This window comes from Crinia signifera, chromosome 7 (assembly GCF_055691185.1).
Source record: "Crinia signifera chromosome 7, ASM5569118v1, whole genome shotgun sequence".
Classification (NCBI taxonomy): domain Eukaryota; kingdom Metazoa; phylum Chordata; class Amphibia; order Anura; family Myobatrachidae; genus Crinia; species Crinia signifera.
In genome coordinates this window covers 169,130,396-169,154,572 of record NC_139223.1, presented here as the reverse complement: position 1 = coordinate 169,154,572, position 24,177 = coordinate 169,130,396, and the positions used below count along the sequence as shown (strand labels likewise).

Sequence of the window (24,177 nt, the reverse complement as noted above, 5' to 3'; positions counted from 1 at the left end):
TAATACAGTCACACACAGTAATACAGTCACACACAGTAATACAGTCACACACACACACCGTAATACAGTCACACACACTGTAATACAGTCACACACACCGTAATATAGTCACACACACACACCGTAACACAGTCACACACAGTAATACAGTCACACACACACACCGTAATACAGTCACACACAGTAATACAGTCACACACACACAGTAATACAGTCACACACACACCGTAATACAGTCACACACAGTAATACAGTCACACACACGCTGTAATACAGTCACACACACCGTAATACAGTCACATACCATAATACAGTCATACACACAGTAATACAGTCACACACACACACACCATAATACAGTCACATGCACACACAGTAATACAGTCACACACACCGTAATACAGTCACACACAGTAATACAGTCGCACACCGTAATACAGTCACACACACACTGTAATAAAGTCACACACAGTAATACAGTCACACACACACCGTAATACAGTCACACACACACCGTAATACAGTCACACACACAGTAATACAGTCACACACCGTAAAACAGTCACACACACACACACCGTAATACAGTCACACACCGTAATACCTTCACACACACACCATAATACATTCACACACAGAATTACTGTCACAGACACACCAAAATACAGTCACACACAGTAATACAGTCACACACAGTAATACAGTCACACACACAGTAATACAGTCACACACACAGTAACACAGTCACACACACACACACACCATTATACAGTCACACACACAGTAATACAGTCACACAATGTAATACAGTCACAAACACACCATAATACAGTCACACAGTAATACAGTCACACACACACGTAATACAGTCACACAAACACACCGTAATACAGCCACACACCGTAATACAGTCACACACACACCATAACAGTCACACACCGTAATACAGTCACACACACACCGTAATACAGTCACACAGTAATACAGTCACACACGTAATACAGACACACACACACACCGTAATACAGTCACACACCGTAATACAGTCACACACACACCATAACAGTCACACACCGTAATACAGTCACACACACACACCGTAATACAGTCACACACCGTAATACAGTCACACACACACTGTAATACAGCCACACACCGTAATACAGTCACACACAGTAATACAGTCACACACACACCGTAACACAGTCACACACAGTAATACAGTCACACACACAGTAATACAGTCACACACACAGTAATACAGTCACACACAGTAACACAGTCACACACACAGTAATAAAGTCACACACACACACAGTAATACAGTCACACACCGTAATACAATCACACACCATAATACAGTCATACACACAGTAATACAGTCACACACACACCGTAATACAGTCACACGCACACACAGTAATACAGTCAGACACCGTAATACAGTCACACGCCGTAATACAGTCACACACAGTAATACAGTCACACACACACTGTAATACAGTCACACACACACACTGTAATACAGTCACACACAGTAACACAGTCACACACACATAGTAATACAGTCACACACACCATAATACAGTCACACACACACAGTAATACAGTCACACACACAGTAATACAGTCACACACACACCGTAATACAGTCACACACCGTAATACATTCACACACACACCATAATACATTCACACACAGTAATACTGTCACACACACCAAAATACAGACACACACACCGTTATACTGTCACACACTGTAATACAGTCACAAACACACCATAATACAGGCACACACAGTAATACAGTCACACACAGTAACACAGTCACACGCACACCATAATACAGTCACACACACAGGTAATACAGTCTCACACACACCGTAATACAGTCACACACCGTAATACAGTCACACACAGTAACACAGTCACACACACACACACACACACCGTAATAAAGCCACACACACCATAATACAGTCACACACACAGTAATACAGTCACACACACACCGTAATACAGTCACACACCGTAATACATTCACACACACACCATAATACATTCACACACAGTAATACTGTCACAGACACCAAAATACAGACACACACACACCATAATACAGTCACACACCGTAATACAGTCACACACACACCATAACAGTCACACACCATAACAGTCACACACCGTAATACAGTCACACACACACTGTTACAGTCGTACACTGTAATACAGTCACATGCACACCGTAATACAGTCACACACAGTAATACAGTCACACACAGTAATACAGTCATACACACACCGTTACAGTCACACACAGTAATAGTCACACGCACACCGTAATCCAGTCACACACAGTAATACAGTCACACACACACCGTAATAGTCACACACACACCGTAATACAGTCACACACAGTAATACAGTCACACACACCGTAATACAGTCACACACAGTAATACAGTCACACACACCGTAATAGTCACACACCGTAATACAGTCACACACACACCATAACACATTCACACACAGTAATACAGTCACACACACCGTAATACAGTCACACACACACACCATAACAGTCACACACCGTAATACAGTCACACACGGTAATACAGTCACACACACAGTAATACAGTCACACGCACACTGTAATACAGTCACACACACCGTAATACAGTCACACACAGTAACACAGTCACACACACAGTAATACAGTCACACACACACACCGTAATCCAGTCACACACAGTAATACAGTCAAACACAACGCTGTAATACAGTCACACACCGTAATACAATCACACACCATAATACAGTCATACACACAGTAATACAGTCACACACACACCGTAATACAGTCACACGCACACACCGTAATACAGTCACACACCGTAATACAGTCACACGCCGTAATACAGTCACACACAGTAATACAGTCACACACCATAATACAGTCACACACACACTGTAATACAGTCACACACAGTAACACAGTCACACACACACACTGTAATACAGTCACACACACCATAATACAGTCACACACACACAGTAATACAGTCACACACACAGTAATACAGTCACACACACACACGTAATACAGTCACACACACACCGTTATACTGTCACACACTGTAATACAGTCACAAACACACCATAATACAGGCACACACAGTAATACAGTCACACACACACACCGTAATACAGTCACACACACAGGTAATACAGTCTCACACACACACACCGTAATACAGTCACACACCATAATACAGTCACACACAGTAACACAGTCACACACACACACACACACACACCGTAATACAGCCACACACACCATAATACAGTCACATACACAGTAATACAGTCACACACACAGTAATACAGTCACACACACACACACCGTAATACAGTCACACACCGTAATACATTCACACACACACCATAATACATTCACACACAGTAATACTGTCACAGACACCAAAATACAGACACACACACACACACACCATAATACAGTCACACACCGTAATACAGTCACACACACACCATAACAGTCACACACCATAACAGTCACACACAGTAATACAGTCACACACACACTGTTACAGTCACACACAGTAATACAGTCACACACACAGTAATATAGTCACACACAGTAATACAGTCATACACACACCGTTACAGTCACACAAGTAATAGTCACACGCACACCGTAATACAGTCACACACAGTAATACAGTCACACACACACCGTTATACAGTCACACACACACCGTAATACAGTCACACACAGTAATACAGTCACACACACACCGTAATACAGTCACACACAGTAATACAGTCACACACACCGTAATAGTCACACACCGTAATACAGTCACACACACACCATAACACATTCACACACAGTAATACAGTCACACACACCGTAATACAGTCACACACACACACACCATAACAGTCACACACTGTAATACAGTCACACACCGTAATACAGTCACACACACAGTAATACAGTCACACGCACACTGTAATACAGTCACACACACCGTAATACAGTCACACACAGTAATACAGTCACACACACAGTAATACAGTCACATACACACACCGCAATACAGTCTCACACACACACGTAATACAGTCACACACAGTAATACAGTCACACACAGTAATACAGTCACACACACACACCGTAATACAGTCTCACACACACACGTAATACAGTCACACACAGTAATACAGTCACACACACAGTAATACAGTCACACACACAGTAATACAGTCACACACACACACACGTAATACAGTCACTCACACACCATAATACAGTCACACACACCGTAATAGAGTCACACCGTGATACAGTCACACACACACCGTAATACAGTCACACTGTAATACAGTCACACACAGTAATACAGTCATACGCACACCATAATACAGTCTCACACACACGTAATACAGTCACACACACACCGTAATGGAGTCACTCCGTGATACAGTCACACACACACACCGTAATACAGTCACACGCCGTAATACAGTCACACACTGTCATATAGTCACACACACCGGAATACAGACACACACACCATAATACATTCACAGACAGTAATACTGTCAAACACACCGAAATATAGTCACACACTGTAATACAGTCACACACCTGGGCATTACCCGCGGTACTCTGCACATGTTACACATCATTAGATTTTATTGGCCAGATTCATTATTTCAATTTTAAATAAGAGCTAATTTGTGTCATTCCATGTGATTGGGCCTTGACGTGTTGAAGAGAGGGGCTGGGATTGGTTAGTTCTGTAGCAGTAATAACAAAAACAATTATTGGGACAGGGACAAGTTCTTTAATGAAGGAAAATTTGGTAGGAAAACATGTCATCGTGTAGCTGAGTTATGAGGCATTGTACGTGATCTTGCTCTGATTGGCAGTCACCACCCATGGGGAAGAGGCAGAGGCACATGCTTGGAGGAAGCAGATGCCCAGATGTGGGAAAGGGCGGATACACGTGTGGAGGGGGGGGGGGGGCAGAGAAACACATGGAGAAGATGGTAGAAATATATATGGGAAAGGGGCAGGGATGGGTCGAATGTGAGTTCTGTGAGAGGTAGACATTCAAGGGGACGGGGTAGAATTACTGCCCCAATGAATCTCGCCCAATCACACAGAATGGCTTTGTTAACAAATCGAGCTTCAGGGTCCCAAAAATGTAGGTCAACCACTGGGCAGAGAAACAGAAGATGAAGGGTCAGAGGCACTGATGAAGTGGGGGGGAGGGGCAGAGGCATACATGGAGAAGATGGCAAAGGCACAGATGGGAAACTGGATAGGGGCACAGATGGGCAAGTGGCCTGAGGAACAGAAGGGGAGAAGCACACATGGAGAGTTTACAGGAACAGCTGAGGAACCTCAAGTGCCTCTATCTAGCCCTAGCAGGGAGAAGCAGGAGGTGGAGCAGGAGAGAGGAGGCGTTAGGAGTTCTGGTAATACCCGGTACCTGGTAATAATGTGATGTTGCTGACTCTCAGTGTGAGCTCCATGTTCTTGACTTGGATTAGACGAATCTTATCCTCCAGGTTCTTCAGATGTTCTGTCCCCTTTCTTTCCGCTGATTGGTTCTGTGTATGCGCCACTCCTGCCACTTCAGAGTCCGGGATCGGTTCCTCCCATCCTCCATTAAGGTTTTCACTACTTTGCGGATTATCCGGACATTTCCGATGGCAGAATCCTGCTGTGAAGGCCGCAAACTCCTTGTGCAGACTGAAATCTGGTAAATAGAACACATTACTGTTACAGATTCATGGGAAAGAACGTCGCCGATGTGAGTGTGATAGAGTGTAAGCCTCTAAGCAGCTTTCTTGGTGGCAGTATCACATTCGATACACCGTATGCAGTCCTTATTGGATATATATTGCAGCCCTTGCAATCTCCGGTCCGATGCGCACTGGACCAGGCATTGGATCGGAATTGGAGGTAAAACATATGCAATTTGACACTTTTCATCTGATTTCTCGACCCAATGTGTCGGAATCGGATGAAAAGGGCCCAAATAGCACTAGTTAATGGTAATGCAGCAGTAGTCTCCCATTACATGAAGACGCCTCCTTCTGCAGGGGCGATCCGACCTGCATTTTAGGACGCAGTATTGGTCTCTCTCCCACCACCGGGCAGCACCCACAGTGCCACCCAAGCCGCCCATTGCAGAGACGGCGAATCCTGACATTTTCCCCCCGTCCTACACACCATCATTTTCACAAACGGAAGGCGTCATAGCACCCTTGCTCCCCACGAACGGCAGAAGGCTGTTAAACAATGACAGGCTGCTGCCACCATGCTGCAACATCGCAGGACCCATGCATGCACACGCAGAACCGGTCCCGCACATGTACTATAACTAGTACTTTGTGCATGATATCGCAGGTGCAACCGCAGCTGAATGACCCCCAGAAAGTCATCTGTCAATATGAATCAAGCACTGTGTAACTTGTGCAGGAGACGGGGTTTGTATAGACAGTTTTACACTCACCTTCCAACATTTGTAATACGTTGTAATTCAGGATCCGCACCCAAACAAGGGTGTGGCCTCATGGGAGGGGGCGTGGCCTCACACATGATATATGTTAGTGTGTAGCATGAGAGAATAGTAGGCCTGATTCAGGACGGCTCGCCGAAACCCCTCAGTACCATGAAAACACATCCCCTCGCATGCAGCTGAAGGGGAGAGAAAACATTCGATGGTTTCGAATGATTTCTCTCCTCTTCGGAGATAAAAGTCAGTTTGATCTGACTTTTATTTCCATCTGTGTCCGCAGAAAAGGGGGAGGGTGTTGATGTCATGTGACGTCAGCTGCCCGCCCCCCCACAGGCATCGGCCCGCCTCCATTCCCACAAAAACGTCTCGCATTTTCATGGGGGTGCCCATAAAACACGGCGCATTCCCCTGCTCCGGCCCGCTGTCGAAAATCACATAAGCGTTCACTTCCGTGGTCTGCACATGCGCAGACACATGCACGCGCAGACCCCGCACCCTCAGTATGGGGCCAAATTTGCCCCATTCCGATCACTGTTGAATGTGTCAACATTTGATACTATGGGGGTTACTCTGGTTGATTCGCCGGGATGAGAATTCGCATCGAATGATGTGGAACGTGCACGCCAGTAGCGTAACTACAAAAAAAAACGCTCCCCCCACCATAAATTTTGGTGGCACCCCCCCCCCCCCCCCCCCCGTTGCCGATGTGGGGCCAGGACCGCAGATCTACTTGTCTGCGGTCACGGCTCTCCTCCTGGCTGGATCCTGCAGTACTAATGAGAAAATAGCTCACACAAAATGTCCGCCCCCATTGTCCTCAAAAAGTGTCTGCTGTTAAGGGGGCGGACATTTTGGGGGAAATTTACTAAAGGAAATTTGTAAAAAATAGGTGTATTTGTATCCAGAAATACACTTATTTTTGACATTTACTATCCTGAAAATACGGCCATTCGTATTCATATTGATAGCACTACGAATTGCCGTATTTTCGGGATAGTAAATGTCAAAAATAAGTGTATTTCTGGATACAAATACACCTATTTTTTACAAATTTCCTTTAGTAAATTTCCCCCTTTGAGTGAGCTGTTTTTTTTTTTTCATTTGCACTGCAGGAGCCAGACAGGAGAGCCGGGACCGCAGACTAGTAGATCTGCGGGTCCTGACTTCCGGCCATACAGCCGGTGGCGGCAACTGTAAGCAGCACCAGCAGGCAGTGCAGCTCATCGATAGCCCTGCAGACCCCCGGCACCCACACCTACTCCGTGACCAGAGGGTCTGCGGGACTATAGTTACACCTCTGGTGCACGCATATGTAAGAGTGCTCTGAGGCACATTCAGAAGGAAGTGGGCGGGCAGCTGACATCCACTGATATCAGCTGACCGCCCCCGGCGCCCACGTCACGGCCTCATTAGCATGGAAACACCCATAAAATGCTTGGAGTTTACATATGCTAATGGGCTTGCCCGTCGCCCCAAGCCCCTCTCCACCCCCCGCCCGCTGTAGTGGGTGCTATTCTGACTATTCGCAATGGGTGCACACACCCTGTGTATGCACATGCGCAGAAATACAACATCGGTCCCCATGCGAAGGAACGGCCTTTGCGAACGGTCCTGAATAAGGTCCTATATCACATGATTAATAATGACCAGTTGTGCTCAGTATCCTGCAAATTGGTGCCAGCTATGAGCTACTTTGGAGGGTAGTTACCTCTGTAGGCCAAGTAGACAAATCCGCCGGTCAATAGTATCAAATACGCAAATACAAAGATTTGATGACCATTAACTTTTGCCTTTTCTGGAGCTTTTATATCTGAAGGAGGAGAAGACAGTTATTAGACATAAATGCGTTTCCTTTACCTCCCAGAGACAGGTTACACCCAGTGAGGACCTGGTGATGGTGGCAGCTTCCCCCATTCTAGGCAGCGCCCTACACATAGGGGACCTCATGCAAAGCAGACTTTTCTACTGGAGTACCCTGGAGACTGGAGTGCCCTGGAGACTGGAGTGACCTTGGGACTGGAGTGCCCTGGAGACCGGAGTGCCCTGGAGACTGGAGTGCCCTGGGGACTGGAGTGCCCTGGGGACTGGAGTGCCCTGGGGACCGGAGTGCCCTGGGGACCGGAGTGCCCTGGGGACCGGAGTGCCCTGGAGACTGGAGTGCCCTGGAGACTGGAGTGCCCTGGAGACTGGAGTGCCCTGGGGACCGGAGTGCCCTGGAGACTGGAGTGCCCTGGAGACTCACAAACCTGTGATAAGTCTCCTGCAGAAGAAGGTCGACCTCTCGCATCCTGCCCACTTCCTTGTGAATTGGGCAGGATGGGAGGAGGTGGGGCCTGTAGGACACAACTCCAATGAGAATAGGACTAATGACAAGAGGATTTCCGCACTCATCACAGTCAGCTGCATCTCCCCTCCAGAAGTATTTAAGTTGGTAATCATGATTATTAGTTGGTCCCATATTGTACGTGTCTCAGATGGGGCTATATTGTATTCACTGGTAGCCAGACTTACAGTAAGTACCTACTGTAAGTGGCCTGGAGCAAATAATGCCAATGCCCAACCAACATTCCTCACCTTACACAGCCAAGAAGAGAGCCAGTCTGGCTCTGTATCATCAAACTTTAAGGACGTTTTATGTATATAATCCCATTGATTCTGGAAGCCACTTTACACATTACACTGACATGGAGACCCTCAGAAATTGCCCAGAGCCAAGATACGTCCTAATCACTAGATGTACCCGGGAGCCCGGATACGTCCCAATCACTAGATGCACCCAGGAGCCAGGATATATCCAAATCACTAGATGTACCCAGGAGCCAGGATATACCCCAATCACTAGATGTACCCAGGAGACAGGATATATCCCAATCACTAGATGTACCCAGGAGCCAGGATATGTTCCAATCACTAGATGTACCCAGGAGCCAGGATATATCCCAATCACTAGATGTACCCAGGAGCCAGGTTACCTCCAAATCACTAGATGTACCCAGGAGCCAGGATATGTCCCAATCACTGGATGTACGCAGGAGCCAGGATATATCCCAATCACTAGATGTACCCAGGAGCCAGGATACGTCCCAATCACTAGATGTACCCAGGAGCCAGGTTACCTCCCAATCACTAGATGTACCCAGGAGCCAGGATACCTCCCAATCACTAGATGTACCCAGGAGTCATATTACCTCCCAATCACTAGATGTACCCAGGAGACAGGATACGTCCCAATCACTAGATGCACCCAGGAGCCATATTACCTCCCAATCACTAGATGTACCCAGGAGACAGGATACGTCCCAAACACTAGATGTACCCAGGATCCAGGATACGTCCCAATCACTAGATGTACCCAGGATCCAGGAAACCTCCCAATCACTAGATGTACCCAGGAGACAGGATATGTCCCAATCACTAGAAGTACCCAGGAGCCAGGATATATACCAATCACTAGATGTACCCAGGAGACAGAATATATCCCATTCACTAGATGTACCCAGGAGCCAAGATATGTCCCAATCACTAGATGTACCCAGGAGCCAGGATACATCCCAATCACTAGATGTACCCAGGAGCCAGGATACATCCCAATCACTAGATGTACCCAGGAGCCAGGATACGTCCCAATCACTAGATGTACCCAGGAGCCAGGTTATCTCCCAATCACTAGATGTACCCAGGAGCCAGGATATGTCCCAATCACTAAATGTACCCAGGAGCGAGGATACATCCCAATCACTAGATGTACCCAGGAGCCAGGATATGTCCCAATCACTACATGTACCTGGGAGCCAGGATACGTCCCAATCACTAGATGTACCCAGGAGCGAGGATACATCCCAATCACTAGATGTACCCAGGAGCCAGGATATATACCAATTACTAGATGTACCCAGGAGCCAGGATACGTCCCAATCACTAGATGTACCCAGGAGCCAGGATATATACCAATTACTAGATGCACCCAGGAGCCAGGATACGTCCCAATCACTAGATGTACCCAGGAGCCAGGTTACCTCCCAATCACTAGATGTACCCAGGAACCAGGTTACCTCCCAATCACTAGATGTACCCAGGAGCCAGGATACGTCCCAATCACTAGATGTACCCAGGAGCCAGGATATGTCCATATCACTAGATGCACCCAGGAGCCAGGATATGTCCCAATCACTAGATGTACCCAGGAGCCAGGATACGTCCCAATCACTAGATGTACCCAGGAGACAGGATATATCCCAATCACTAGATGCACCCAGGAGACAGGATATATCCCAATCACTAGATGTACCCAGGAGACTGGATACATCCCAATCACTAGATGTACCCAGGAGCCAGGATATATCCCAATCACTAGATGTACCCAGGAGCCAGGATATGTCCCAATCACTAGATGCACCCAGGAGACAGGATACGTCCCAATCACTAGATGTACCCAGTAGCCAGGATATGTCCCAAACACTAGATGTACCCAGGAGACAGGATATATCCCAATCACTTGATGTACCCAGGAGACAGGATATATCCCAATCACTAGATGTACCCAGGAGACAGGATATATCCCAATCACTAGATGTACCCAGGAGCAGTGGCGTCACTAGGGTTGGTGTCACCCGGTGTAGGAACTGATGGTGTCACCCCTCCCCCCCACCAACTTTCTGGAAGACGGAGAGTGGATGCTTGTGCGTGCCGAAAAATTGGGGGTGTGGCCTATCAGAAGGGGGCGTGGTCTGTACCATGAATGTATTGTGTACCTACAGATTGCACATTTTAGCGAACTATACCCATTACACATGACATAATGCCATTTACACATAATGCCACACAAGTGATGCCAGTTACACATTACGCCCACACCGCAATGCTAATTACACAGCACTCTGATGCTAATTACACATTATGCCGCAACACCTTGATACCCATTACACCCCACACTGTGATGGCAATTACCCAATGCTCCCCACACCGTAATGCCCATTACGCCCCATAATGTGATGTCCATTAAAAATATGCCCCCACAGTGCCAGATACACATATGCCCCCACAGTGCCAGATACACATATGCCCCCGCAGTGCCAGAGACACATAAGCCCCCACAGTGCCAAATACACATATGCCCCCACAGTTCCAGATATGCCCCCACAGTGCCAGAATCACATGCCCCACAGTGCCACACATGCCCCCAGTGCCAGATATGCACACACAGTGCAATACATATGCCCCCAGTGCCAGCCATATGCCCCCCAGTGCCACACATGCCCCCAGTGCCACACATGCCCCCAGTGCCACACATGCACACACAGTGCAATACATATGCCCCCAGTGCCAGCCACATGCCCCCAGTGCCACACATGCCCCCACAGTGCCACACCTGCCCCCAGTGCCATATATGCACACACAGTGCAATACATATGCCCCCAGTACCAGCCATATGCCCCCCAGTGCCACACATGCCCCCAGTGCCAGATATGCACACACAGTGCAATACATATACCCCCAGTGTCAGCCACATGCCCCCCAGTGCCACACATGCCCCCACAGTGCCACACCTGCCCCCAGTGCCAGATATGCACACACAGTGCAATACATATACCCCCAGTGCCAGCCATATGCCCCCCAGTTCCACACATGCCCCCAGTGCCAGATATGCACACACAGTGCAATACATATGCCCCCAGTGCCAGCCATATGCCCCCCAGTGCCACACATGCCCCCAGTGCCAGATATGCACACACAGTGCAATACATATACCCCCAGTGCCAGCCATATGCCCCCCAGTGCCACACATGCCCCCACAGTGCCAGGTATTCCCCCCCATAGTGCCAGCACTGCACAACTCACCTTGCAGTACTGGCTGGCCTGCTCAAGTAGTCTGAGTCCACTCCTCGCTCCCACCGCGCGCTGCTGCTGCCACCTCCCACTGCTGCTGCTGAGGGAGGGGAGGGAGAGGAAGGAGAGCCACGCAATGCACTCCCCGCCCCTCCCCTCCATAGGGAATCTGCTGTGGCTGGGGGCGGCGGACCTGTATAGGCCGCGCCCCCCGCCGCTTACGTTTCGGGGGACTGTGATATGGCGGTACCGGGTACCGGCACACCCGTACCGCCTAACCTGCAGCATTGGGTGTCACCCCACTAACTGGTGACACCCGGTGCGGGCCGCACCCCCCGCACCTGCCTAGTGACGCCACTGCCCAGGAGCCAGGATATATCCCAATCACTAGATGCACCCAGGAGCCAGGATATACAGTATCCCAATCCCTAGATGTACCCAGGAGACAGGATATATCCCAATCACTAGATGTACCCAGGAGACAGGATATATCCCAATCACTAGATGTACCCAGGAGCCAGGATATATCCCAATCACTAGATGTACCCAGGAGCCAGGATATATCCCAATCACTAGATGTACCCCGGAGCCAGGATACGTCCCAATTACTAGATGCACCCAGGAGCCAGGATATATCCCAATCACTAGATGTACCCCGGAGCCAGGATACGTCCCAATTACTAGATGCACCCAGGAGCCAGGATTTGTCCCAATCACTAGATGTACCAGGAGCCAGGATATATCCCAATCACTAGATGTACCCAGGAGACAGGATATATACCAATCACTAGATGTACCCAGGAGACAGGATATATCCCAATAACTAGATGTACCCAGGAGCCAGGATACCTCCCAATCACTAGATGTACTCAGGAGCCAGGATATACAGTATCCCAATCACTAGATGCACCCAGGAGCCAGGATATGTCCCAATCACTAGATGTACCCAGGAGCCAGGATATGTACCAATCACTGGATGTACGCAGGAGCCAGGATACCATTCCAATCACTAGATGTACCCTGGAGCCAGGATATATTCCAATCACTAGATGTACCCAGGAGCCAGGATATACCCAATCACTAGATGTACCCAGGAGCCAGGATACGGCCCAATCACTAGATGTACACAGGAGCCAGGATATATCCCAATCACTAGATGTACCCAGGAGCCAGGATATGTCCCAATCACTAGATGCACCCAGGAGCCAGGATATGTCCCAATCACTAGATGTACCCAGGAGCCAGGATATGTCCCAATCACTAGATGTACCCAGGAGACAGGATACGTCCCATTCATTAGATGTACCCAGGAGCCAGGATATGTCCCAATCACTAGATGTACCCAGTAGCCAGGATACATCCCAATCACAAGATGTACCCAGGAGCAAAGATATGTCCCAATCACTAGATGCACCCAGGAGCCAGGATATGTCCCAATCACTAGATGCACCCAGGGGCCAGGATATGTCCCAATCACTAGATGCACCCAGGAGCCAGGATATATCCCAATCACTAGATGCACCCAGGAGCCAGGATATATCCCAATCATTAGATGCACCCAGGAGACAGGATATATCCCAATCACTAGATGTACCCAGGAGCCAGGATATACAGTATCCCAATCCCTAGATGCACCCGGGAGCCAGGATATATCCCAATCACTAGATGTACCCAGGAGCCAGGATACCTCCCAATCACTAGATGCACCCAGGAGCCAGGATATACAGTATCCCAATCCCTAGATGTACCCAGGAGACAGGATACGTCCCAATCACTAGATGCACCCTGGAGCCAAGATATGTCCCAATCACTAGATGTACCCAGGAGACAGGATGTATCCCAATCACTAGATGTACCCAGGAGCCAGGATATATCCCAATCACTAGATGTGCCCAGGAGCCAGGATATGTCCCAATCACTAGATGTACCCAGGAGACAGGATATATCCCAATCACTAGATGTACCCAGGAGACAGGATATATCCCAATCACTAGATGTACCCAGGAGCCAGAATACGTCCCAATCACTAGATGTACCCAGGAGACAGGATACATCCCAATCACTAGATGTACCCAGGAGACAGGATACATCCAAATCACTAGATGTACCCAGGAGCCAGGATACATCCCAATCACTAAATGTACCCAGGAGCCAGGATATGTCCCATTCACTAGATGTACCCAGGAGACAGGATATATCCCAATCACTAGATGTACCCAGTAGCCAGGATATATACCAATCACTAGATGTACCCAGGAGCCAGGATACGTCCCAATCACTAGATGTACCCAGGAGCCAGGATATATACCAATCACTAGATGTACCCAGGAGACAGGATATATCACATTCACTAGATGTACCCAGGAGCCAAGATATGTCCCAATCACTAGATGTACCCAGGAGCCAGGATACGTCCCAATCACTAGATGTACCCAGGAGCCAGGATACGTCCCAATCACTAGATGTACCCAGAAGCCAGGATACGTCCCAATCACTAGATGTACCCAGGAGCCAGGATACGTCCCAATCACTAGATGCACCCAGAAGCCAGGAAATGTCCCAATCACTAGATGTACCCAGGAACCAGGTTACCTCCCAATCACTAGATGTACCCAGGAGCCAGGATATGTCCCAATCACTAGAAGTACCCAGGAGCCAGGATATATACCAATCACTAGATGTACCCAGGAGACAGGATATATCCCATTCACTAGATGTACCCAGGAGCCAAGATATGTCCCAATCACTAGATGTACCCAGGAGCCAGGATACGTCCCAATCACTAGATGTACCCAGGAGCCAGGATACGTCCCAATCACTAGATGCACCCAGAAGCCAGGAAATGTCCCAATCACTAGATGTACCCAGGAACCAGGTTACCTCCCAATCACTAGATGTACCCAGGAGCCAGGATATGTCCCAATCACTAGATGTACCCAGGAGCCAGGATATATCCCAATCACTAGATGTACCCAGGAGACAGGATATATCCCAATCACTAGATGTACCCAGGAGACAGGATACGTCCCAATCACTAGATGCACCCAGGAGCCAGGATACGTCCCAATCACTAGATGCACCCAGGAGCCAGGATATATCCCAATCACTAGATGCACCCAGGAGCCAGGATATATCCCAATCACTAGATGTACCCAGGAGACTGGATATATCCCAATCACTAGATGCACCCAGGAGCCAGGATACATCCCAATCACTAGATGCACCCAGGAGCCAGGATATGTCCCAATCACTAGATGCACCCAGGAGCCAGGATATGTCCCAATCACTAGATGTACCCAGGAGCCAGGATATATCCAGATCACTAGATGTACCCAGGAGACAGGATATATCCCTATCACTAGTGTTAATGGCGATTAAATATGACCAGAGAAACAATAAGTGAAAAGCGCAGGTTACGTATTATGTCCGTAACCAGCGTACCCTTTATACCTAGCTACTTGCGAACAAAGCGTTAGTGCAGCGTAGCGTACCTTTGTTGTGTATTGTACACCAAAGAACCAGTTCTATATTAAGAGATCCTTTCGCAGTACTCAGACTCTAATCTGCGGATATACCTTTAAGGACAGAGTCCGTAATATACCTTATCGCTATGCGAATAAACAGACACAACCACGGTATAGAAGTAAGGAGATGAGAACTCCGTAAAAAGTTGTATTTAAGTCCCTAATGGACAAAAGGGGGTTACAGGAATAGAAAATACAGGTATAACAGGTAATGCAATAGACTAACAATGGATACAATAATCAGGCTCTACTTAGGGGAAAGAGAAACAGATACAGGATACAATCAGCCAACAATACAAATAAGGATAAATACCGTGAATGCAACCGTTTACCGTCTCCTCATCAAATATGCGCAGCGCAGTCCGGTCAGAGCTCGCTATCGTTCAGGGTTGAACTATAGCCCGGTCGAAAGTCAGGGAAAGGAAGATGTGCCGAAGTGACCAAGGCCGCCCTGGGTCACCTATCTTATAGGGTCAGAAGGGGGAGGTCAAAGGCCATTCCTATTGGTCGGGGGTCGTATGTCAGGTTCTCTGTGATTGGGGGTAAAATGAGGCACCTGGTTTGAATGGGTGCAGGGGAGTGAACTTTTGGAGTTCTTTGTTTGTTGGTTTCGTCGTCAGGGGTTGTAAATAGCTGTAGAAACCAGTTACATCTGGATTCCTTTGTTATACCTTTTTCAACAGAAACTGTCCTGGGAATATGGAATATGTCCATATCTCTCGGGCCGTGTATATTGTGAAATATTCGCAATGACCGGAATACTGCGCATAAGAAGCGGAACGGAACGGTACTAAACACTAACTAAGCTATGTGTGGCGTTCTAAACCTTTAACTATATTTTATTTAGTGTCAGTATGTTCTTATGAATTTATGTGTAATAGTATGGCTACGCTTCTGGTCCACTTTGTCACACAGACTCGGGTATGGAAACTTTATTAGCGCAACTCTGCGAACCAAAATGGCGGCCATACTATCCTAAAATGGCGTGTATGCAACTCGACTTTCACAGTCCACCCTTTAACAGTAAATATAAAACTGTTACAATACAAAACATTTTAAACAACAATACAGAAATTCATAATCCTAACAGAGAAATTGGGATCCGTGAATTAAACATATAAGGGGAGTAAACCATCTGCTCTTGGCCGATCCGGGATCATGGATAAACGATGGGCCGCATTTATCGAACAATCTACTCAGGGTCACGAAGGATAATATACAATTTTTGGGATAAAAATAAAAACAGGGGTGGTTACAACATATACACGTTCACAAATATGGTTTCTTTAAAGGGAGGTGGTTTCGATTCTAGGGTCATATACCAAACCCTGGTCTTCCTCTGCATCTCTCGTTCTTACACTCATGATTTCTGTACTTTTTGTCTTTCCCCGGGTCACCACCTTTAAACATTTGAACAATAGCACAAAGACCATGATGGCTCCACCGATACAGAGAAGGAGTTTTCCTATGCTAGCTATGATCCCTTGCGCCCATTCTCCTAAACCAGAGAACCAGTGCATGGGATTCAACCAGGAGGTCCATTCACTAACTTTGCTACCTATTTCTGCCAGGCTAATATTGTGTTCCCTTCTAAATTCCCATTTGAGCTGAAGAATCTCATCCATCCGATGATCAATGATTTCTTCTGGGTCTTCAGTATTGTTGGTGATATATGTACAACACTTCACCCCAAACTGTGTAGAGAGGGTGACACAATATCCTCCTGTCATAGCTGTCAGATAGTTCAACACCATCCGATGTTGGACTAGCTCTCTTTTATACGCTTGTAACTCCTTCCCAGTGTATCTAAAAGTGTCATCATAAATCTCAGTGATGTTATCTACCAAGCTGGCTAATGCTTGTATATATTTAAAATTTATGACTCCTCTGGCGGTATGGGTGATATCTAATGCGATGAGGAGTTGGATACCGAACGACTCGTGTATCATTTCAGAAGCTAGGGATTCTTTCTTAATTGTTAAATCCCTTTTGTGGATTTGATCATAATGGGTATGAGTGTAAGGAGGAGGTATACCTCTGTGTATGCTCACCATCTCATCATGTGTGAGGGTCATCACTTCAGGTAATACTCTACCTAGGTAACAAATTCCAACGTAGTTCATGGAGAGCCATTTGTACGCCCTTCTACCACAAATATAATAAACGTCGTCAGGGAGGAAATAAGGGACAGAGTATTTCATGATCTTGTCACACATTATCCATAAGAACATCCCCGTCCCCTGCTCCCTGACTCGTTCCTCACATGTTTCTGGCTGTAGGGTCATATTACAGTAGCCGGCTGATACTCTGCCGGCCATCATTTTACTTTTCTTCACCGTGTAGACATATTTATAGTGTCTCCCACTGGTTCGGATCTTTAACAATAATTCCTTATCTATAAGCTCTCCATCTGGACGCTGGGAGTAAGTTATTGTCTGGTTGTGCCATGTCACTTCCCAAGTACCAATCGCTCTGGAACTAGAGAAGTTCATACATACCAGGGACTTGTCCACTTGGTATGGGTGTAATCTAAGACTAGGGGACCTGGTATACAGGTATCTCTTATCCAGTGGCCTCCCTTTATTTAATACACTTATCTCAGAAATATTAAGCGGGTATGGGACTAGGCCTACACTACTCCTTTTATGTAGCACTTGTGAACACACCCAGCATTCTGTTTGGTTTAAGACCTTACCCACTAGTGAGTGGTAATCACTCAAAGGATGTCGGCCTGTAGTTGCCTTACTTGTCGACTGACATCGCTGGATGCATTCTTCTTCCATTTTAGGTTGACAATATCTACAGACACAGTACTCACCAGACAATAACTCATCACATAGCCCTTGAACTACGTTCTCCTCATACCTTTTACCTTCTCCTGTCATGGGCAAAGTATCAAGCTGGTTTAGGGATTCTACCTCACCCATATCTGGGTCCATTATTACACTGTCAGAACTCCGCTCCGATCGCTCTAGAATGTGGCAGCCACCGAGTATCCTTGAATGAGGAAGAGGAAACAGGAAGAAAACAAAGAAATAGATGTACAACTGTGAACCTGTTGCTTGGAGTCCTTCCATCATCTCTACCAGGATACTTTTATTTGCTCTGTTCTTGGACCTTTTCTCACTCAGGTTGCTCGACCTTGGCTGCTTTTCAGTCTTCCCGGAACAATGCTTCTAGCGACACTTCTTCTCTTTCGCTCTCTGCACACTGGGACTCTGGGTTACTGGCTTTCTTGCAGTGGGACGAATGTATCCAAGTCTCTCTCTCTGCGACTTTAATCGATGTAGTGCTGGTCAACAAAACTTGGTACGGTCCTTCCCAACGGTCTATCAAACAACCTGAGCGTAAAAAATTTCGGATCATAACAAAGTCTCCTGGTTTAAGATTATGACAATTCTCGGTAGGCATATCAGGGTTCAGTAAATTCAGCTTCTTTTGTTGTTTCCTTAGCTGTTTGTTTAGCTTTAGGATATACTGTACAGTTAGCTCATTGTTACATTTGAGATCATCCTGTGGGTCTATCATGATGTGTGGCTGCCGACCAAACAGTATCTCGAAGGGGGACAAGTTGAGCGGAGCCCTGGGAGTGGTCCTAATGCTATACAGCACAATAGGCAATGCCTCTGGCCATAACAACCCTGTTTCAGCCATAACTTTACCCAATTTGTTCTTAATAGTACCATTCATTCTCTCAACTTTGGTGCTCGCCTGGGGACGATATGGAGTATGAAGTTTACTATTAATCCCCAGGAGTTTACACATGATTTGGAAGACCTCTCCTGTGAAATGAGTGCCTCTGTCACTCTCAATGACCTTTGGGATACCATATCTACAGACAAACTCTTGACATATTTTCTTTGCTGTAAAGGTAGCAGTGTTGGAGGCAGCGGGGAAAGCCTCCACCCAGCTGGAAAACATGTCAACACATACTAATACATATTTCAAATTTCTACAGGGTGGTAACTGTATGAAGTCGATTTGTATTACCTGGAAAGGGCCTTCTGTAGGAGGGATGTGGGATGGCTCTGTTGGGATGGCTTTTCCAATGTTCTTCCTCAAACAGGTGAGGCATGACATTGCCACTCTACCTGCTTGAGAAGCGAACCCTGGTGCACACCAGTAGGCCTTTACCAGCTTGCACATACCTTCCTTCCCAAGATGTGTCAGCCCATGGGCCGCCTCGGCTAGACTAGGAAGGTATGCCCTGGGGGCCACTGGTTTCCCGTGTCCATCTCTCCAAAGTCCGGTGGACTCTTGGCCACATCCCTTCGACTTCCATACTGCTCTTTCCTGAGGGGACAACAAATTCTGCATGTCTATCAGTTTGGATGTGGATACCATGTTCAGTGTACAAAGGTTTGTAGGATGGGTGAAAATATTTACAGGGCATGCGGCCCTTTTCGCTGCCTCATCAGCGCGGCTGTTACCAAGTGACACCGGGTCCTTCTCTGATGTATGAGCTTTGCACTTGATAACAGCCACTCTGTCTGGAAGCTGGATAGCTCTCAGAAGTCTCCTAATGTATGTCGCATGCGCCACTGGTGTGCCAGCCGCCGTCATGAAATTTCGGAGGCGCCATAGGGCTCCAAAATCATGCACTACTCCGAAAGCATATCTGGAGTCGGTATATATGTTAACTGATTTTCCTTTGGCCAGTTCACATGCTCTGGTCAGTGCCACCAGTTCTGCTACTTGTGCTGAGTGAGGTGGTCCTAAGGGTTCAGCTTCCACAATACCTTCTCCATCTACTACCGCGTAGCCTGTGCACAGCTCTCCCGTCTCCGTCTGTCTATGACAGCTACCATCAGTGAATAAGGTTATGTCTACCTCACTTAATGGGCTGTCGCTTATGTCAGGACGTGCTGTAAAGGTCTGATTCAGGTAGGTCATACAATCATGTTTGTCCTCACTCTCACTAAACTCTGCTTTACCATTTTCAGCAACATTCCCATCACCCTCCACCCTTTGTGCCTTGGAGGGCACATGAGGGAGGAATGTGGCTGGGTTTAGTGTGTTGCATCTTTTGATGGTAATATATACTGGGGCCATCAGCGCCAGTTCCCACTTGGTGAACCATGCTGAGGACACATGACGTGTTTGGGCAGAATTTAGGAGGGCAGAGACAGCATGGGGAGCATGAACAGTTAAATCGTGTCCCAACACCACATCCTCACTCTTGTTTACTAGTTGTGCTATTGCGGCCACACTTCGTAAGCAAGTTGGGAGTGAGCGTGCTACTGTGTCCAGCTGGCCACTGTAGTACGCTACTGGTCGGTTGGCATCACCATGTTTTTGTACAAGTACTCCTGCCGCACACCCAGCTGATTCAGTTCCGTACAGTTCAAAGGGTTTCCCATAATCTGGCATTCCCAGTGCTGGGGCCTTTGTTAGGCTCACCTTTAGTTCCTCGAAAGCCAGCTCAGATTCCTCAGTATGAGAGACCCGATCTGGCTTAGTTGAGGAAACCATCTCTTGTAGTGGTAATGCCAGAATAGAGAATCCTGGGATCCAATTGCGACAGTATCCACACATGCCTAGGAACGTACGGATCTGGTGCTGGGTCTGTGGCAGTGCCATGTTTCGAATCGCTTGGATTCGGTCGTCGGTGAGATGTCTCAGCCCTTGGGTAAGGCAGTGGCCCAGATACTTAACCCTGGTCTGGCATAATTGTAGTTTATCCTTTGATACCTTGTGTCCTGTCTCTGAGAGATGCATCAGCAGCTGTCTAGTGTCATCCACTGATGACTCCAGTGACTCAGAACATAACAATAAGTCATCGACATATTGTATCAGTATCGAACCACTCATGGGCTGAAAGGATTGTAAACAATCATGCAAGGCCTGGGAAAAGATGCTGGGGCTGTCTATGAATCCCTGGGGGAGTCGTGTCCAGGTATACTGTACTCCTCTGTATGTAAAGGCGAACAGATACTGGCTGTCAGGGTGTAAAGGGACAGAGAAGAACGCAGAACACAAGTCAATGACTGTGAAATGAGTACAGTGAGGTGGGATTTGCATTAGGATGACAGCTGGGTTTGGCACTACGGATAATTGGCTCTCAACCACTTTGTTTACCCCTCTTAAATCCTGCACTAGTCTGTAGCCCCTCCCCCCACTCTTTTTCACAGGAAAGATGGGACTATTGGCCGTGCTGGAAGTTCTAACTAGGATTTCCTGTTGTAGCAATCGCTGGATCACAGGGTATACTCCTAGCTCAACTTCGGGTTTTAAAGGGTATTGCGGTATTTTTGGGGCTATCCTGCCTTCTTTTAAGCGGATCTCTACTGGAGCTACATTTGCCATCAGCCCAGCATCCTGTCCATCTTTAGTCCAAAGGGAACTCGGTATTTGTGCTGTAATTTCAGCTACCCTAGATGGATTTGACTCTACAACAGTGGAATACAACATTAGCCTCTGAGGACTATCCAGCATATCTTGCACTTCTTGTGTAAGATTTCTAGGAGTGTCCAGAAATACCCCATCAGGGGTGCAATAGATGACACATCCCATTTTACATAGTAAATCTCTACCCAGGAGGTTAGTCGGGGCCGCTGCAGCCAACAGAAAAGAGTGTTTGGTATGCAGAGGCCCGATTGTAACCTCTGCTGGTTTCGTCAGTGGGTAATGTTGTATTTTTCCTGTTACCCCAATTGCTGCTACTGATTGGTCGGTGAAACCCAAGTGAAGAGGAGTGTTGAGAACAAATCTGGCCGCCCCTGTATCAACCAAGAAGGTTTGCCTTACTCCAGCTATATCAAACTTCACCTGAGGTTCCTCTCTAAGGTGTTGTGTTAGTCTAACTGGCTGTAGGATACAGGTATGACCTGTTTCCTATTGTCTTACCTGGGTTGCCCTTAGTACAGTGTCAGCCATCAGATGGGGAGGAGGCATGTTGCGTGACCTGTCTGTCTCCTCCCATTGTCTAGGGGTTGGGTATCTCCGTGTCTCACCTTGGTGAGGCTCCCAGTCTCGTCTATGTGTTCTGTAACTCCTGGGGTTTCCTGACCTACAGTGTGCGGAGTAGTGTCCTTCCTTATTGCAGTTGTAGCAAATAATTTGCTTTCTACCTGTGTCTCTGGTGTTTCGTTGATTTTCAGCTTTATTTGGGGCATTTGTAAAAGCTTGGATGCTAACCATCATCAATTTATCAGTTTGCAGTTCTCTGTGCTTCTTGATGTTACGGTCGTGGTCTACAGCAGATTCCCGTAGGGCATCTACTGTCATTCCACGCCAATTTGGAAAAGAAGTTTGGACTCTGGCTCTCAGGTTTTCTCTAAGCCCTTCCACCAGCACAGAGACAATCATCTCCCTCAGGTGGGGGTCGTCCTTAGGCTCGGAGACACCAGTGTATTTTGATACCACCATCAAACCCCGGTTGAAATATTCGCTAGCTAATTCACCATCTTTTTGTTTGATAGTGAATATCTTGCTATATTCCACTGCTGCAGGAAAATACACTCCCAACTGCAAGTTGATTAGGCGTATATTTTCCTGGTTGATCTCATCATTTATCTCCTTGTCCCCTCTCAATCCACTATCCTGAATGAATTTCGGGATGTCTATGTGAGTAGGGAGACAGGCCCTCAACATGATTCTCCAATCCTTGTTGGTGGGCTCATCAGAGTTTCCCAGATCCCTTACAAATTTCCGGCACAATGCCAGATCTTTCCTAGGATCAGGGAAATCTGTAATGATGGACCGCAGCTCTAACCGTGTCCATGGGTTTAGCATGGTCATCTTTCTGGTAGGTATCACACCCTCTCTGTCTGCCTTACCATAGGGAACCTCCAGTGTGCGTACAGGGTATGTTTGTACCACATCCGCATTACTGGGACCTGCTTGGAGTCGTCTGTGTCTGTGCTGTGTGGTGCTATCTTACCTGAGTCCATGACTATGCTGTTGGCATTAGCCGTCTCCTCTCCCTGTGCAGGGGCCCCAGCAGCAGGTTTTGCTGGTTCAGCCTTTCCTTCAATCATGTTAATTGCATGGGAGACGGCCAGTGCCAACAGCTGCTCGTTTTCCTCTCGGGTTTCCTTATAAGGGGATAAGACAGGGTACAAGTTAGCAACGGTTACATGATTACTCATGTCTCGCTTATTAGTCATTAACCCCTTCGGCACATATGGGGGTGGGGGAGCTGATTCTATTGCGGCAGCGGTTGCATTTTTATTGTGGCTGATTGTATCTGGCACTGCCAGACATCTGATTCCCCATTGTTCCTGTCCTTCCTTCTGCCACAATTTAAGAATCTCTATGTGCTTCACTCTC

The 24,177-nt window shown here is 47.3% G+C and overlaps 1 protein-coding gene across 3 annotated transcripts in view; it reads right to left on the bottom strand.

Moving 5' to 3' along the window:
• The window catches only part of MARCO (macrophage receptor with collagenous structure), a 114,222-nt gene that overhangs the window by 39,817 nt on the left and 50,228 nt on the right, over positions 1-24,177 (bottom strand). For all 3 annotated transcript variants that reach the window (XM_083154290.1, XM_083154291.1, XM_083154292.1), the window contains exons 2-3: positions 8,265-8,366; positions 5,522-5,791 (exon numbers count right to left, since the gene is read on the bottom strand). In XM_083154290.1, coding sequence (XP_083010416.1) covers positions 5,522-5,791; positions 8,265-8,366 — 372 coding nt within the window. The remainder of the gene's footprint in view (positions 1-5,521; positions 5,792-8,264; positions 8,367-24,177) is intronic.